At 33.2% G+C, this 19,914-nt stretch overlaps 1 protein-coding gene across 2 annotated transcripts in view; it reads right to left on the reverse strand.

Moving 5' to 3' along the window:
- LOC128888012 (partitioning defective 3 homolog) overlaps window positions 1-19,914 on the reverse strand; it is an 87,291-nt gene that overhangs the window by 12,865 nt on the left and 54,512 nt on the right. Inside the window, exon 2 of one of the 2 annotated variants that reach the window (XM_054144592.1) lies at window positions 3,438-3,557. The exons of the other annotated variant lie outside the window; for it this stretch is intronic. Coding sequence (XP_054000567.1) covers window positions 3,438-3,555 — 118 coding nt within the window. The 5' untranslated portion in view covers window positions 3,556-3,557. The remainder of the gene's footprint in view (window positions 1-3,437; window positions 3,558-19,914) is intronic. 2 annotated transcript variants of the gene reach the window in all.

A 19,914-nucleotide genomic window follows, 5' to 3' on the forward strand; every position in this document is an offset into this window, starting at 1 on the left:
GCAACATGTTATTCATTTTCAAGTGCATTTTACTTTTTCCTTATTTCAGATACAAATTAGATACCATAACTGTATTTCAAGAAAGAAGTAACCGTGAAATAAGACAACAGTAGTATTTCAATTTAGGTTATTTTATAAGTTTCGAGGTCTGCATGGTACCATGCAACCTTGCATGATCCATAATAAAATAAATGTGAATTTCTCTGTAATAAAGTGAATATGTTGAAAATATACATCATACACTGCACAGAGTACTGCAGTGATTTATAATGCAACTTTTCATGAGACTGTTCTTTGTTATGAAGTAAAATTCAAATACTAAATTTGACCTTTAATTTGTCAAATTTTTATGCAAAGCAATGTAATAAAACTGATTTAAAGTGGAAAGAATTTTGATCGTTGTACAGCAAAGATTCTCAATTCTCTTCTATAAAATCTAATTAATTTTTCCTTTTAGAACCTTTTCAATAACTTTATCAATAACTGTCTACTAGATCTTTATTATCAAATAATGAACAAAGTGTTCGCAGCCTATCTGAATTGCTAAAATGACGTAAGAGGAAACGGCAATACACAACAATAATTTAACTTCAGACGAAAAGAATGCAAAAAAGTGAGCTTTGTGGGTTTACTGTAAAAATGGATAGCGCAGTCGGGTCAACGTTTCGTCGCTCCTAGCGCCGGGTTTCGCGCCAAAAACCGCAATGATGTTGTCATAGCCATTCATAGAAATACGCTGACGAAGAGTGCGGTTTTCCGGTGAGGGTGTTCGTTTGCTGGCAACGTAAATACACACTAAGATTAGCGGCATTACGACCGTCGTTGCGAGAACACTGGGATTGCTGTCTCGGAAGAACGTATATACTAATCCCGTCGTTATTTTGCAATGCTGTTGTACCCAGCAGCACAAATAACATAGGATTTCTGTAACTTGATAATCCGCTCACTAATGTTCACATTGTTACCTTCTTTCACAAAATTCAGAACTTTATTACAAAACAAAGCTTTAGCTTTACAAAGTATATTCCTCTAAGAGTCAAGAGATATTTTAATACCTTGCGAATGAATTAAATAAATTTAAATTAATGCTGCGAATTGTAACTACTCATTGATTTGAAGACATTATTTTGAAGTTGAAATCTTCTATCTATCAATTTATTTATTTATTGATTCCATTGGATATGAAGTTTATAAAATAAAAGCTGTTTATCTTGACCCATTCACTGCCACGAGATGTCTCGAATTCAAATTGATAGTAATTACTCAAGTAAATTTTATTTTTAAGACAAACACAAACACAAATTTAATATCACTTTTTATTATCAAACTAATAACCTAGATTACACATCTGTATTAAAACTTGGCGCCCAAGGCAAAACGTTTTAAATTTACTAGATAGTGAATGGATTAATTGAAAGCAATATCAACAAAATGGAGGAATTTAAATGCTGTTTCTATTATTGAAAATGTTGTCTCTCCGTCCTACTTCTGATAATCGACGCTCTACTGTCAATACGTTTATGCTAACGTAATGAACCTTATTATCAAACTGCTACTATCACATGTACGAGGTATAGTCAATTTTATATTCAAGAAAACGCTCTAATTGAAAGAATGTACTCTGAAACGTTCACTGCACTCTTTCTTTGATCATTTTAAACAGCTCATAAAACTTTCTAATGTACCACGCGTTTCCACAAACTTCATTTATAGAAGATGCGGTTATTGCAGTCAGTTTATATTGGCTCGGTGCACGTGGCCTTTACAGTCTCGTTGAACTTATAAAACATTGCGTGCCTAAAGTGCACTTCATGGGTAGGTTACTTGCTCGTTTAGCCAAAATGCGATGCTTTACATGAAAAAGTAAACAATCAGTCCATATAGAGACGTGGAAAACTCAAGAAAAAAGTGTTGCTGGATACCAGTGAACGTTTCCACTCCAAGTCGCAACTTTCTATTCTAGAATTCAAATTAAAGGTTATTCTCTTCGTCAGGATTCAATTGAATTCAAGGTCACTTTTTTAAGCTTGAAGAGAGAATTCCTGTCTAATATAAAATAAATTTCTAATGTGAAAATTAAAGAATAAATTTTTCAATAGTTTTACTGTGATATAATCGTGATGTTTGCTAAGAAGTTCTAGTTTGTGAATATAAAGGTAGAACAAACACAATTATTCAGAAAATAATTTATCGATACTTCCATGAAATGTACGACGCAGTTAATGAAGTGTGTTCTAATGATTCTAAAGCAGGTGTACGCAATATCATGTTGCGTTAGAGAGAAAAAGGTCATGGTATTTTATCTCGTGTGGACTATGTCTAAAGGACTGAGTAGTGATTGAGGATGTTGCTATCTAGTACACAGGTGTTCTTAAACAAATTCATAAGAGTCTGGTTTAGTATTTAAAATTATTATAGTTGGGCTATATACATTATTGAAAAGACAACAATAACAGTTACATGTTATAACTGTTGATACACTCCCTAGTTTCTTTCTTCTCAACACTGCTATTTGTGCAAACATTCAATTGTCCTAAATATTTAGAGTTCTATTAAACAAGTTTTCTTTTGAATTTAGAATCTTCGTTCTGAATAATAATTAATTACCCTCAATTATGCAACAATTTTAAACGACAGTATTTGGTGGTAAAAATGGATTAAATACATTATAGAATAACAGATCTTTTCAATCATTTTTTCGTTGTGTCCAATACTATATTAAAATACTCAAAATATTTAACCTCTTCAGCTATAATGTAGTGTACACGTACTTCAGGATTATTTTTTGATATACAATAATGAGTTTATGATAAAAGTGTCTCGTAACCATGCGTAAAAAGTTTACAAATAATTTAACATTAATGCAACATTACGAAACGTCAGAGAGGCGTTACAAGTCAAAATACTTAGAACAATCTCTACGTCAAATCGAATATTAAATAACATTAAGCAATCTTTATCATCCTTAAAATCTTTCTTTTTTAATCTTTACACAATGATTCTATTTATAATTTAAAATACATTTAGATCAAATGAATTTTACCACTCAAAATAAATAAATAAATACTAATAAGATTCGTTTTTTAATTTAATTTATCGAGGCCCAAACAACTCGAAATGCGTGGGAAATATTTTATTTACTCCAAGAAACGATACAGAACCTGTATCAGAATTTTATGCATCAAGTGACACATTTGTTAACTCGCTGAGTTGTAAATAGTTTAACGTCAAGTGTCTTCGCGTGCTCGTTAAGGTTCAGAATGTTATCTTGGGAAAAGTTGTGCACTATATTGGGAAGAAATACGTTCGGTTTTGACTCGTAGCCAGCGGCTAATTAACGACGCCAGGACGATCGTAATTCGGATTACGAAAGTTACCGTCGCATCCTGTTTTTTTCCAGTGCGGTAATTGTATCGGCGGTTTCTCACGATTCTTACCTCTGTACTGAGACGCGGCATGAAAGTGGTAAGATGCTCCGTCGAGGTCTTCATCAGCTTGAAGAGGACTTAGGCTTAACAGTCTCGGTGCCTCGGCGTGGCCACGAAACCAACGCATTTCTGAAACGGTGAAACAACACTTTCACTTTTCGTTGATTTTCCCTTACATTTTCAATAATAATATTGAATTGACACTCTTCGACCTTAAGTTTTCACTTTTGTGAAAATACTAAAATTACAGCTTTCCATAGACTCCCTCGATAAAGGAGAAATAGAATAGAATTGAATTATTATTCCGTAAATATATATTTTAAAATTAATTATTTGAATAAGATAACAAAAAATTCCATTTCAAGCATTTCGTTATTTTATTAATGAGCGTTTCAAGTGAACAAATTTCTGGGCTTCGTTAGCAAAGAAATGTTGAAATTATGTTATGTACTGCGAACTTTAAATACGATAAGTGAAAGTATGTTAAGGAATCTGTAACTGGTTAAATAATTTAGTATAGTTTTCTAAGCAAGAATATTAAATTGTATACGTAACGGAGCAATTTACTTCAATTGCTCTGCCTTCTACTATTTTTTTAAGAGACTGTAAAATTAATGATATCCTAACAGGAACTTATTTAATATATCAGTAAAATATTATGCTTGAAATATGTTGAGTTATAGTTCCTTCACAACACAGATATTAAGATTTCTAATACCTGTTATTCTCAAATGTAATTATGTATTTATTTCGCTGAACCTGCTTAAGAAATAATTTCTTTTTCATTTTATAAGTGGAAATTAAAATTTTATATTGGTAACAATCTCATTTTTATGTCAAAAGATGTAATGTACCATAAGTGGCCTAAGACTTTTGCACAGTACTGTATTTCTCCATAGGCTCGTGTACAATCTAGCCAGTGATTGAAAAATAGGGCAAATTTGGTTAAATGTAGACGGATCTCGATGAAATGTCAATTCCATGCAATGCCAGATCGAATAATAATATGTATGAATAAAAGCGAAACGGTTACACTCACGGTGAATGGATTTCGCGTGAACGAACGGCGACAGTTTCCGCCGCGATCGCTGAACCGAGGCCATTTCTTTTTCTGACCGACGCGTTACACTTGTTTAACCGATACAAGGTACGTGGTCACGAGGAAAAAGACCCTGATAATTTAATGATCAGCAACCTTGAAGAACGTGAGAGGCAAAAAGAGGGAGGATGTTGTAAATTACAGACTTGTCGTTTAACGCGTTCATTGTCACACTCGATTGTCAAAGAGCGATCGAGAAATCGGCTTCGCTGCGGGGAGGAAGGTCGGGGAGTTTTGTGACTGAAAGATGAATGCTTTAGTGGCAATTATACTCGCAGCTTCGTAAAAGAATGCAGCATGAAAAATAAAATTCGTACACTGTGAACAAAATTAGAATCTAAAAGTATTGGATAACATAATGGTCAATTGGAGTACTAGTAGTATAAATATACTATCTATTACTGTAGACAGTGGCACTATGTAATTTACCCGGAACGTACAAATAAAACCGAACTCGATGGGTCCAAAAAATATTATTTAATTTCACATAACTGAACAGTGATGTCGAAGCTGAGAAAGAGTACATTTTATTTTGATTTTTGGATTTGTGTATAACATTTAATCAGGTTGATACATAATGCTAATGAAGAACAACTGAATAACACTGAAAAATAATAATTTAATAGTTCTGCAATGAGGCTGCTCAATGTGTGTGAAAAATATAATAAATAAACATAACTCATTTAAAGACGTGTGTATTGCAATCTCTAAAAAATACAAAAATTAAATTCCATTCAACCCCAATGTGGAAGCAATACCAATCTCATACAACCTCATTCCCACCAAAAATTTAGTTCCAGTACCTAAAAAGATAGTAAGGCAAACCCATCGCTAATGTCCAAGCAGATTACGAGACATGAAACAAAACAATTTAAACAAAAAGTTGGAGGCTTAAAAATATGAAGTACAAGGAAATTTCATATTCAACAGAGACTTTTTATCCACTAACACATTTATGTAGGTCAAACGTCACAGGATATCCTGAATGAAACAATAATCTCTGAAGGATGTAGGTAATTGGGTATCCATAACTTGGTACAACTGCGATCAATAACTAATCATTCAGATTGAATGCGATTTCATGAATTCAAACAGAACTTTTTTCTTAATCTGTCGGAGTCGCTGCATTTTTCTGATAATTATTTAATCATATCCTTGAGCATTTTCTTCAACGCATCGCGAGTTTGAATGAAAACGAGGTTACATACATACTTTATCAAAGGTAAAATGCATTATCAAGTCATCAAATCTGGTAATATAACGGACTCTAGGTTAAGTAGCGTATAGCATTAATTATTTTCCCATTCAAGTGGTTCACACCGGAACGATACTACATAATTACTTCGGAATTCTGAAATATTTTTGACTCGCATTTCTATAATATGTTGTTAGGCTACACCTCTACTTCTTCAGCCTAATGGATTATTGATTAACTAAATGATATTGGTTACTAAGGATTAACGCATAGGAATAGAAAAGATAAACAAAGCAAATATGAAATTTACCTTATTATTTACTTAATTCATTTTGTACTTTATGTAACGAACATTACGTTATTGATGCACACTGTGTAATAACTTCTTCAAACTCGATACACATGACAACGTTTGTGTTTTATTTTGAATATGTATTGGAATATCTACTTTATGCATTTGCATGTTTCAAATGATACAGCAAATTCTATACGTAAAACTACCCATTCATTATATTACGTTTGAAGTCTAAATATAAAGTAATTAGGTACGTATCTCAAAGTTAAATCATCAACGGAACTGATTCTGATATACAAATTTGTTTCAGGTAATATTTTAGACAAAGGAAATTGGATATTTCACATAAAATGAAAGATTATTATTTGGTAGACCAATTATTCTCACGAAATCCTGAGAGACGAAATATGCAAAATAAATACTCAAAGCAAAACTATTAAAAGGACCGATTCTATTACAAAATTACTTCATAAAATATTTTAAATATAGTGTCTCACACAACGTGAAAAGAATTGTTTGCCTGTTCTTTAACCCATTCAGATGTGAAATCTAGGTTATTATTTTAATAATAAAAAGTGATATTAAATTTGTTGTTTTAAAAAGAAAATGTACGATCTTCTTTTGCAATAATTCGTGACTCAAAAGACTATAAACTTATCCCTTGAGTAATTGCATTGAATTTGAACTATGAGTTAATGGATAAATTCAATCGACAGGATTTCAAGAAAAGGACCTTCCTAGTCAAAAGATTCTTCACCTAAAGTCATATCATCAAACTAACAAATTCAATAACAGACTTACTTGACAAAATATCATGAATAAAATACCTTAAGTAAAGTGAAAAGGATTATTCGATTATGTCTTGACGGATAAATTCAATCGATAGAATTCAAAGAGAAGAAACTTCCCAAAACAAAAAATTGTTGTCTCCCAAAGTTACACCACCAAAATACCTAATCCATTTACAAATTTGCTTAACGAAATATCTCGAATAAAACATCTCGCATTAAGTGAAAAGAACCGTTCGTTTATTCCTTAATGAATAAACTCAGTCGATAAGATTCCAAGAGAAGAAACTTCCCAAACAAAAAATTCTTATCTCCCAAAGTCACGCCATCAAAGAAATTAATCTAATTACCTGGCGGAATGTCTCGAATAAAATACCTCGTATAAAATGGAAAGGACTGTTCGTTCGTTGATTGGCGAGTTCGTCTCGATAAGGACTCGCTTACCGCGTACGGCACGCGTTCAAATCTCCAGAACAGAAATGTGGCGCCACAGCCGTTACGATGCTAATGTACAATCGTTCGCAGGGAAAAACATTTGAGTTATCTCGCAGACATTTTCCGTTCACCGTGTATGTACCGTTGCGAGCAACTGTCGGCAATAACCTATCCTTTTTCTACCACGAATCCACTGTAACTGGCCTCTCGCGACTCCGCCAGACAGAATCCTCACGGAGGCGTTACCGTTCATCTGCTCCGCGTAGAAACCGTAATTTAGCCACCTCGTGCTCGTAGAAACGATCCTGGGAATATAATAGCTTCTACTTTAACGGTTCGCGAAGTCCTCCATAGCGAATTGCAATTTCTTTTTTCCGCCTCGTAGCTTGCGTTCGATGAAACGACGAATTTCCGGCACTGTTATCTTGTCAACGAGAAAACAGCGACAAAGAGTGCTGTTATTTGTCATTCGTTGAGCTTTATCGGATCCCTTTGGGGATTATTACGGATTTCCCATTAAGCCGGAATACTATATTAAGTAGCTGAAGAATTTGTTGTCGATCAAAGGAACCAATATTAAATTCTAGAGATTTACTGATAATGGTTTATGAGCTTTGTAATTTATGGTTTAAAGAGCTATCTTTGAATTTAGTAAACTCGGAATTTTCTCCGAATGTAAATAGAATGTAGTATTTGAGATATTCGATAAAGAAGCCCTGTGTATTTTTTGTAAAAGCGATATAAAAGGACACTACTTTTGTTTTAAGAAAGTTTTTAAGATATAATTGGTAGTGCGAAGATTTTAAATAAGCTGAAATAATTCATTGTTTATATGGAATTTGATGAAAATAGAAAATGCTCTAATTCGTGCAAGTAAATGTTACAAAATTTCTTGTTCTTTGCGGACAAGTTGATGTACAAGTTGGTACTCGGTCTAATTTGTTTTTTCAGATATCTCCTCGCGCAAACCTAAATGTCGTGACCTCTCCAAGGTGATGGAGGTTCATAAAACTCACAAGTCGTTATTTCTTAATTCATCCTTAATAATTCATTTCAGCTGTCGAGCACGTAAAGTACCAGCTGAACTAATCGAAATCTTTTGTACCAAGTTCAACACGTTTAAATTTTTTTTACAGTGGGTGTACAAAGTATTCGTACACCTATCAATTACCAAAAAACTATGTATGTGAAATTGTAATTTATTAACTTCTTTTTTTATGAAAAATGATATTCTACATATTCTTGTACAAATTAACAAGAAAAAACAATAAATCGATGGAAATATAGAAGCAATAAGTATTCGTACAACTGTTAAATTTTTCAAACTTCATACAAAAAGTGAAATTTACATTAATTTATGAATAATTAATACTTCGTGGGATTTCCTTTTCATTTTATAATAGCTGCAACTCTTGTCGATGTTATTCGGGGTGGGATCTTCTTCCATTCCTCTAGTAAACCATTTTTTAAGACTTCTTTACTGGAAATTTGATGTACGTCATAAGAACCGTACGAATACTTATTGCTTCTATATTTCTGCCAATTTTTCGTATCTTCTTGTTAATTTCGCAAATTATATAAACTAGTAATTGTTGTTTGTACTATATCTATTCTAGTGATTTCCAAGAATATGTACAATATCATTGATTATAAAAAGAGTAGTTAATAAACTACAATTTCATACAAAATTTCTTTTGGAAATTGATCGGTATACATTTTACACCCACTGTACAAATTCATCCAATGAAAAAAACTTAACAAGCATGACCCCAAAAAATATATATTTCTTAGAAAATTCACATATCTATACTCTATGGCTTATTTTACCAACAGCTCTAAAACAACAGAAGGTTCAAGTCCCAAAGGCTGAACAGATCTCGTTCCAGAGTTGCCACATCTATTCTTGATACCTCCGAGCAAACAATGCAATGATCTGCGCTTCTCATCTCGACATTTTTTGCCACCGTTCGTGTCGCGTTACGTGGCAAGCGTGGAAAGCATCGAGTGTAACGCGAAGAATCCCGTTTCCACGACGCGGTCGCATAATAGGATGATTAATACCGCGGCTGGGTTATGCAAGGTGTTAATGCATCGATTATGTACACGCAGACACGAGTGCATCCCAGGACAAGCCAAGGGAGGGAGGATGCGACTTTCTCTGATGCAAATATGTGTGCCAGCGGCACCTTTCCGACGACGGGCTCCCACGACGCTCGCTTTTCACTTTTCATTCAGACAACCGGTGGGCATCAAAGTATCTCTGGCGAATCGGAGACCACGATCAAGGATGGTCGCCGAGGAAGTTCACGGTCGCGACCTAGGTGCTTTGGAGAGCATCGTTTCTGCCTGGTTAAGGAGTTAGTCGCAGTCAGGAAGAGGAAAAACAACATTTCTTTGTGACTTTTTGTTAGTTATTAAATACTAATTTGCACAAGTACCAATTAAGTATATTATAAAGCATATTTTAAAGAACTAAAAAAACATTTTTTGTTTTAAGAATCGTTTAATTTATATCGTCATAACAGCCTATGACGTAGACGATGATTCAAAAACATAGGTTTGCGGTGAGCAAGATTTCTCTACACTGTTTTACCTGAAAACAAAAACAAAGGTAGATTTCGAAAATAGATTAGTCTAGCGGGTCCCTGAACGAAGGATATTGGAAAAAATTAATTTAAAACAAGATGGCGTACATTTGAAGTTGATTTTCAATTTTTTCACTAAAATTAAGCGATTCAATACAGGATAAAAAAAAGTATACAAGAAAATAAAAAATTCTTCGATCAGGGATCCGTTAGTCTCATATATATTTTCTAAATCTACCTTTAGTTTTGTTTTCAGGTGCACCAGTTTGAAGAAATCTTGCTCACCGCAAACCAAGTGGCCACCCACGCCATCGCCTGTTATGACGAAACGAATTGACCTTTTTTTAAAACAAAAATTCTTTTATAATTCTTTAAGACATCTTTGTAATATATTTACATTTCATTAATAACAATTATTATTTAATACCTTTAAAAAACACACACAAGAAACTGTCCGTTTCCATTTTCCTGGCTGCGACTAAATCCTTAAATAAGTTTCGGTCATGACACTCGTTTTGAACGACTGAAGCTTGACTTGGTTGGATAGATGAGGGTTAATCGACGTTTTCCAGATTTCAATTCGGTTACTTGTATTAAAAGACAACGTTTATTCAAACATTTTATTTAATTCGTTCACTACTAAATAAATTTAAAGTGTTTTGTTTTGGACGCCAAGATAGTGTAATCTAAGTTATTATTTTAATAATAAAAAGTGAATTGTTTATATTTGATACAGTATTATTATTTAAAATTTTTGTTCATACTTTCTAATAATTCCTGGTACAAACAGCTATAAATTTATTTCGTGATCAATTGCAATAAATCATAACATGTAGCGCAAGTTACGAGATATCTTAGAGTTCGCAGTGAATGGGTTGAATGTTTTACATGTTATTAGTACCTATTAAAGCAATCCCATTGCTTGTCCGTAATGTCGAAATTAATCTGTAAACATATACTATACGTTTCTTAATAGCAAATGTCTTAAGATTTTTGAGCAGTGGTGTACTAAAATGTCGAATTTCAGCTTGGAACACTGTTCACTTGAATATTTGTGTATAAGTGAAATTGGAATGTACAAGAACCTACAAAATGCAAACAATATGCAAGAATATAAAAAAGATTGAAGATAAAGTTCATGTTATAATATTTGCAGAATAAAATAAATTCCTATTTAGTTTCAATTTTTGTAGACACGTTCGCGAAGATTTTAGTTTGCATAAAGATCCGCAGTCTAATTATCACATACAAGTATATCTCGCCTCTATACATGGGTAATAAAAGTGAAAGGATGAATAGAAATGACTACTAAACCAAGTACATTTCTAACCCAAGATGTTTAAATTAATGCATAAAGACGTAAGTTTCTTAAAGGCAAATGTCTTAAGACTTCCTAGCAGTAGTGTACTAAAATATTGAATTTCAGCTTGGAACACTGTTTACTTGTATATTTATTTAGCATCGCCACGAAGAATATCACTTCTACCTGTAGATGAGAAGAGTGAAAGGATGATTATAAAGCCAAGTAAGTTTCTTAACACGTTGATCGCTACGTCACCCATATATGGGTGACAGTGCTTTTCACTGAAGAAGTAAAAAAATTAATGTTGGAAGACAAGCATGAAAGGAAATGTATGTGAATGAAATTCATGAATTTTGATGAAGTTACAAAAATAAATACCACGATAAACGTTTGATTATGTAGTCTCCAATATTCTAAATAATATTTAATTATAGCAGGAATTTTCAAGAATATTTATCTAGCAGTCAACCTGTTAAAGGCAAATGTTCTGAGACTTTCGAGCGGCAATATACCAAATGCCTGAAGTATCATTAGAATCAGCGCGTAACACTCGAGGCTCTTTGTAAAACTGAACTCTGAGCGTTATTCCCAGCACGATGTGCCCGAAAGCCTTCATACTCCTCGTCCAGCGCAGGAACGAATGCATAAATGATTATAGACGGACGCGCTTATGCACGGGGGTTATTCCTCCTGAAATAAATTTCACGTCGTGGTCGAGTCGTTAGAGGTTTGAAGAATCTGGAAGCTAAACGTCCAGTTATCCGTTCGCAGATTTATCGTTCCACTTTCGTGGCCGCGGATCCGTTCCAGCCTCCGGCAGCCCGTTCAGGCTAAAAGTCTCTTCGACGTTCCGGACTGTAAATCTTCGGTGCACCGTCGCGGATGTTATCGCGAATCGGTAATACCGGCAGCACTTGGACACAGATTTCGCGATATCCTTCCGACCGAACGTCGAATGAACTTTGGGCAATTAATTCTCCGACGACTTCGATCCTATTTCCTAGAACTTAATTAATTCCCGACTGTTTGCGTTTCCTTCGATGCTTTCACACTTGTATCGCCATTGCTCTGCCTTACTGGAATATTTAGGAGACGATACGATTACATTTTATCGAAATAACCATTAACCTGAAAGTCTGTATTGTTTTCTGTTTGATCACTTCATATGGGTACTGTGCAATTTTATGGGGACATTTGGTGAAGATACAAAATTAAATTAAGATCGGTTTTGAATATTAAGAGGGTATTTTTTTGTTCAGTTTCGAGGCAATTGCCATGATTTTTTTGCATTCAAAGTACTTGACATAAACTTCTCTTTAGTAAAATGTCTATAGTCAAATATATGTCTTTTATTTGTTCATATACTTTGCAATTTCATTGGCCCGACAAATAGTCGTAAATACAATATCAAGAATATCCTAGTACGATAAATTAATGTTCCATGTTCAATCAGTCTAAACGATTATAACTTTAGCAATTTTGAAATTGTTGAGACATAATTTGGTAGAAGTATCTTAAAGACTCTAAGCAACACATACTACCACAGTTGTTGACCAATGTACTTAATAGTACATCAAACATCCTTAAACAGAAAGACATGTGAAGAACGCTGAAGTCTCTTGTATACTTTCTGTGATTCAATTTGATTTCTAACGAATATGCATTAAAATCTACTAAGAAATGCATCTACTATTAGGAAATACATTGCAAAATTGAAAAATGTTAACTAATAACAGAATTTAAAACGTAAAATTTAAATAATGAATGTATTAAATCTATCTGCCTAGATTTCATGTAACACGTGTATTTTGCAATTTACAATATTTTTATTCGTAAGTGAAGCATGCATAGAACCATTAGATGAATATTTATCAGGATATCGTTAAATATCTGAATAATGTAACGTTAACAACCTGCGATAATTCATAGAATTGCTATGTTTCGACCCGTTTCTCAACCGAAAAGCAGCAGCAAAGTTGCGTAAGCGAGAATTCCCAACGATCTTTAAAATGTCAGGTCCCTGTACGCATATTATACGTGCGTCATTGCCTCCTGAGAAGACAAACAGGTATGATAACGCTGTTACCGAGGAGAGACAATCTCAGTAACGCTGGCAAAAATACACAAGATGCAGACAAAGCGATAGAAGAATCAAAATTTTTAAAGTAAAGAAGATATAATTTTATTTTTAACGAATATGTATAAAATGATAAAAGATATAATTCTTTTTGAGAAACATGTGATGTAGTTCATTACTTTATAACTTCATCTTATTGGCCACCCTTTAATGCATTATGCAGTGAAATATTTTGTTATTGTTGGAGTAATTTTTACAAATGTTGAACTATGTTATAACTAAATTTTTGATTTTGCAACAGTGAAGTATTCATCCTCGTATTCTGTTCATTATCATTGAAGTTGTTGATCGATACATTTTCAGACTAATATTTGGAATAAAATAGTGATATTCTTCTAGAGGATCTGCATAAAATATTTAAGCTTCGTATTATTCGTGACTTCTAGCAAAACATTTAAATTACATACTTTTATTCCTGCAAATATTAATCTTAGAGATGAAATAGTAAAGCAATAAGCCTCAATCAATAACAGAATAATAATTGAATGATGAATGATAGAATAATAAGTGAAACAGTTATTTGAAAAATAACGATATCTGACATTTTTTATAGTTTTGAGTTGAATCCAAATTTGTATATACAAATTTGATTACTTAAAGTAGTCAGTAGAACGTATTATAAAAATGTATGTTTTATAAAAATCTCCAATTGAAAACAAAGAATTTTAACCAATTTTCGAAATTAAAACTAGTCAGATAGAACAGAATTCTCTTATTTTCTTTAAATATTAAACAATTTCGCGTGTGTCGATTTTAAAATTACCGATACAATGAATCTCACTAATGAAACTGGAATTCAAATTATTTAAAAATTAACTCTACTAATTCTTAATGTAAACTATCATCAAACATCTATCAAAATTTATAGAACAACTTCACACGATTATCAATTTAAACAACATACTGAAATTAAAGAAAATGGTAAAAGATGCAGTAATGCGTACAAATATAAAACCATGTTAAAACGATCAACCGAATCGTCGATGATTAATAAAACATAGTTTCACGTATCAGTTGAGAATTTCTCGGCGAAGTACCTACAAATTAAACAACTTATTTATTGCTCACCAGAGATTTATTACGTTATGTAAGGCGTTAAGATCCTATTACACGTCGAACACAGAAATTTTCGTAATACAGGAACGCAGCTAAATCATCCGTGTTCCTGCCTACACGTTGAATGTTCTGATACTTGTAAACGCGTAAGGATTCCATAAAGATCACGCTTGACGTAATCGAAATCGCATTTTCGTAACGGACGCTAGGATACATTAAGTGATTCACTAGACACGTCGACACTTTCACTGATCTTCGACGCAATTAAAATGCTACGGTGAAGATGAAAGGAAACTGAGATTGAATGTAATGACAAGTAATCACACGAAAATCGAAACCACTTTCCCGTGGGAATAAGGCGAGCTAACTTTTCAGTCATTTCTAAGCGATTATGATCGAAAGTAAACTGGTTCCCGACTCGTCTTCGTTTACTGGCAACCGTGAATCCTGATTATTATTTAATGACGTCCGTTACGTAAATTCCCTTCTACGTTTGTCTGATTTAAATTTGCTGTCGCTGATGGGAAAGTTAGATCGATGACTCTCGTATGTCAAATAAATTCAAAAATGGAAAGGAACGTTTCTAAATTGGTAGTGAAACCGAAAATTAGTTTTTATAGTATCCCATACTGAAGTTAAAATTATTTTTGATCGATGTATGAATTATATAATTGCGTCTAACTTTATTAACTTCTTCGTCTGTTATAAAAAGTACTAGTAAAAAAGTAAAAACGATATTGTGTCAGTATAATTGTTATGTTAATGTATTTTTATTCATTTTAATATGTTTTGTATTCGTGTTTTATTATATCCATCGAGTTAATGTGTTTTGTTGTATAGTATTGCACATTATAAATGAATAATTATGATTTTATGATTTTTACTAATCCTCAGTAACCTTGAGAGTGGATACAGATAGAAACTAATTGGGATGGAGTCACCAAACACAAAAGGTTGAGAAGCTTTATCATAGACGATCATCTAAATAACGATAGAAGAAACCTAGAATGCAATTCCAAAAAAGAAAAATCATAGGAATTATTAAACTTGTAATAAAACAATTTTTTTGTGGCTTTATGATTTTGTTCCTAGTGAAACATAAATGGTGTAGAATATACCTGATTTTTGTAAATTTTAAATGAAAGTAAGCATTATTATAATTACACGTGAAGAATGATGTCAATGAAGTATCCACCACGACTACACTGACAGGAGTACTTTGTTATTGAAAAAGAAAATCCTAAAGCTCCTTTTGGACAACCTCCATACCGTATTTTTTTCCAAGATAGTATCCACATAGTTTAATAAAATACCTCACGCTTACTATTCTCATGATAGCTTTCATTCCGAATAAACAATTTTCTCTTCGTGTCCAATGAATACTGTGAAACATAAATAATATAGGGTTGTTCTATTATTTTGTCATGGAGTGTACTCACGAATGAGAAACATTTAACAAACCGCCTCGTCATTCGAGTCAAATCGTTTTCACAGTTCACGGCGAGAAAATTGCGACAAGATCGAAATGAAACGTATTCTGTGAGTCATCGATAACGTGGCCGATGAAAGTAGAAAGTATCAAAAGGGACCCGAGGATGGCAGTACCGAGTATCGGTCCGAGACTTTCCTCTGTTAGAGCGAATCGTGCTACCGGGTAATTGACCTCGATCTATCGACTGTCGTAGAAGCGACCGTATTCTTATCAGACATTGTTTCGTCGCAGAGGACTTGTAAACGAAACTACACTGATTCCTGATAAACTAACAGAAAATTGTACATTGTCCAATGGTCTAGGTTGGACCTGAGATCATCGAAAATAAACTGTGTCACCTTTGTATTCAATGTAGATCAGTTAGGAGAAATTTGCAATCTTCTCAGACTCCAATTGAATCATTTTTAGAACATTTTGAACACTTCATAATTCAGGTACTAATAAGAAGGTAGATTCGATTGGTTGAGTTTGTAGATTGATAATCTAACAATAAGTACTCTGATTTTTTATAAATAAACAGATAATTGTACATTGTTCAAAGAATTATCTTAATTTAGTCTGAAATCATTAAAGATAAACTGAATCATCCTTGTACCGAACATGAGTTAATTCCAATAATTTTTCAAATTTCACAAATTTTAATAGAATAATTGTTATTATACTTCTAATGCTTCAAATTTCAGGTACATATAAGGAGAAATTCAATTTACTGAACCTGTAGATTCGTATACAGAAGTATTCTGATTTCTGATCAATTAACAGAAAATTCAACGTATTTCAATGAATATTCCTTTGTACTAAACACGGATCAATTCCAATAATTTCTCTTGAAATAATTGAATAATTTTTAACGAGTTTGTGATACCTAAAATTTGAAGTGCATACGAAGAGAAAACTTTTGAATACAAGTGTTCCTTATCACTTTCTTGTAGTGTTGACATCGCTGTCAATATACTTCACATGCTTATCATATAACCAGTTCATAATATTTTCTATACTTATATCTTACAATTAGTACACTGATCGTGCCATTTGTATGAAAAATTTCAAGGAAACCACTAGCTAAGTTAGCAAGGCTAACAATGTCAGAAAGGACATCCAAGTATAAAATATTCCTTATCGATTTCTTTAAGCTCTAACATCACTGTCGATATACTTTACATGTTCTTTCATCATCCAACACCAGCTCATATTAATTTCTATACCCATATTTTAATACACTGGTTTGCCTGTTCGTGCCATTTGCACGAAGAACTTCAAAAAAATCATCAGCAAAATTTACTAAACTAACAACGTCCCCTCAAAAAAGGAAGGGAATCTAAAGATAATAACAAAATCGTTCTCCTGTTTTTTCCAGGAAAGTATGAAACGACTGGGTGCGTCAGGCTCGCGGCTGGTTTTCTAGGGTTAATTGGCCGCAAATTGTTCGCGCCAGAAGCAGTCGATAATCGTTCGTTGCATTCTTACCTGTCTCGAGCGTTGCGATTTCGTCAGCAATGCCGACGACGATGTCTAACGCAGGTATCCATAATTCCCTTCGGGGCTGGTGCCATAAGCTGACCCACATACCCGGCAAACGGGCTGAATGCGTCACACGGAGCCATGATCGGTGGCACGAGGTACAACGTACGTCGAACAAGTTGCGTACGGCTCGATTCTTTTGGGACGCTCGCCTAGGGAATGCCGATCGTAAACTACTTTCACGGCGGGAACAATTTATCCGCGATGATTGCAGCCCGGAAATTCACGCGCAACAGGAGACAAATCGATCTGGTTAGATCGGTGAACCTCTGACAGCTGAGAACCCCGCTTTCAACTCGAAACGGTGGATTACGATCGGGAAATCGGTTGTGTTCTTGCTGGACTGTGGATGTTTATGCATTTATGGCAGATCGAAACATGGTTAAATGAGAGTAGGCACAAATGTGAACGTATATAAAATATAGAAGATGATATACATGTTGCATCGTATAGAAGATAACGCATACTTTCATTTAAAAGGGTAGTTTTATACATATGTTATGTTGAATATAGTGAAATAGTAGAGCGTTGATAAATATTAAGAAGTGAGTATAAATTAATGTGTAAAATTCATTTATTAAATATTTTATTGGAAAGAAAGTTGTACGATTCTCACTTCATAATAAGAACTAATATAATATTTGTATAGTAGTTTTTGGAATGTGAATTCATATATGTCACGTTACCTCAAAGTTGCATGGATCATGTAATGTTGAGAGATGATCACAATAGAGGAGGGGAAGCGGAGGTAGAGAGTATGACAATATAACGGGTATTCAAAATAAAAGTTGTGGGACATAATTCCTATTGATACACATATACAATTTTAACACATTGCGTACGGGTGACGAGATATCTCGTCTTTAGCAAGCCAAACCTGTAGCTGGGCGACGAGATATCTCGTTTTCAGGTTTCTTCGACTCAATTGAAAAAAAAATGTGCAGGCCCTGGAAACGCGTTCCACTATCAAAGCGCCGCGCTGTACGCAATGTGTTAATTGAACGGTCGTGGCCTTCAATTAGTACCAAATCAAATTAAATCTCAAATTAAAGTAGACACTTTCGGAATAAAAATATATATAAACGAAACCAATAAATATTTAGTAATGTAATAAATAAGCGATAAAAACCAATTACTGTGTTTTCTACTACGCTGTCAAACATCCCTCCTTAAAAATTTAAATAGAAAATATGACTTTTCTAAACAAAATAAAAAGTATTGTTTGCGCTCTAAATATAATACTCGTTCTTCTTGTATTTTAATGTCAATTAATATAATAACCAGACTTTGTATCGTTCAAAATGACAATTTTTTAATCTTATGGTTAAACTATTGAAATGTATTACGATTCGGAGAGCAATATTGTTGCTAACACACTGCTGGAGTATAAATTATATCCAAATGCGGGCCACGAGGTGTTGTCGTATCTTTGTCTGTACCTTTCCGTGCATATATTACAGCGGCCCACATAAATCACCTGATAAATTGATCGGTTCCTTTGGTCTGAATCTATGCGCCGTGCCACATAGATAATAAAGCTGAATGCGATGTTTTATCGAGAACCGTTAACAGTAAATTGTATATAGCGATAAGGGAGGCATGTTGAATTGTTGTTTCACCGTGGATATTGTTTTGCTTACGCTATTCTCCGTTCGCGACTAAATGTCCTGTTCATTTTCTAGAATGTGATTTCTTGCTACATAAATTCAGAATTTGTTTCATTTGTATTATATATTATACATACATTCTTATTCTTTCTTAAAATATTTTTTAAATGTAATTTGGTATAAATATTTTAATGTCTTTAAGTAACACGAATATAAAAAAGAAAAATATATTTTTCAAACCCAAAGTAAGAATACACCCTTAAAGTTTCATGTTCAATCAACCTAAAACTACAGTCTGTGATACAAATGGTTATAACTTTGACCATTTTTTAATTTCTTAAATATAATTTAGTAGACAAATTTTAAAGCCCATAAGCACAAAAATATCAAATAAGAAAAATCTATTTCTTATGCCCAATATATACATAAAATAAAATATAAATACATATATACATGTATGAATTCACATACCAAAAACTACTATACAAATATTATATTAGCTCTTATTATGAAGTGAGCATTGTACAACTTTGTTTCTAATAAAATATTTAATAAATAAATTTTACATATTATTTTATATTCACTTCTTAATATTTATCAACGTCCTACTATTTCACTATATTCAACTTTACATCTCGTTTAGTGATTGTAATCGTTACATTAAAATTCAAGAAGACAAAATATATATTCAATAAACCGTATTATATCGAAACAAGATGAAATGGCAAGTTTCAGCGTATATGGCTATTTTACACACCAATGTGAAGCCAACCGCAGCATAACTTATCTCCAAATAGAGCAAACAATTTAGATCACAAGCGATCAATAGATTCCTACGGAGTTTTCTCCGATAATCCCAACTAACCCAGAATATTTTCAGTTTTAATTACCCTCGAAAGCCAACGTTAAAGGCACGTGCACGTGTTGGGTTCGGCATTTTCTTTTGCTTACATTTTCACTTATCTTTCAGCAA

Source organism: Hylaeus anthracinus, unplaced genomic scaffold, assembly GCF_026225885.1.
Source record: "Hylaeus anthracinus isolate JK02 unplaced genomic scaffold, UHH_iyHylAnth1.0_haploid 11989, whole genome shotgun sequence".
NCBI classification, from domain to species: Eukaryota; Metazoa; Arthropoda; class Insecta; order Hymenoptera; family Colletidae; genus Hylaeus; species Hylaeus anthracinus.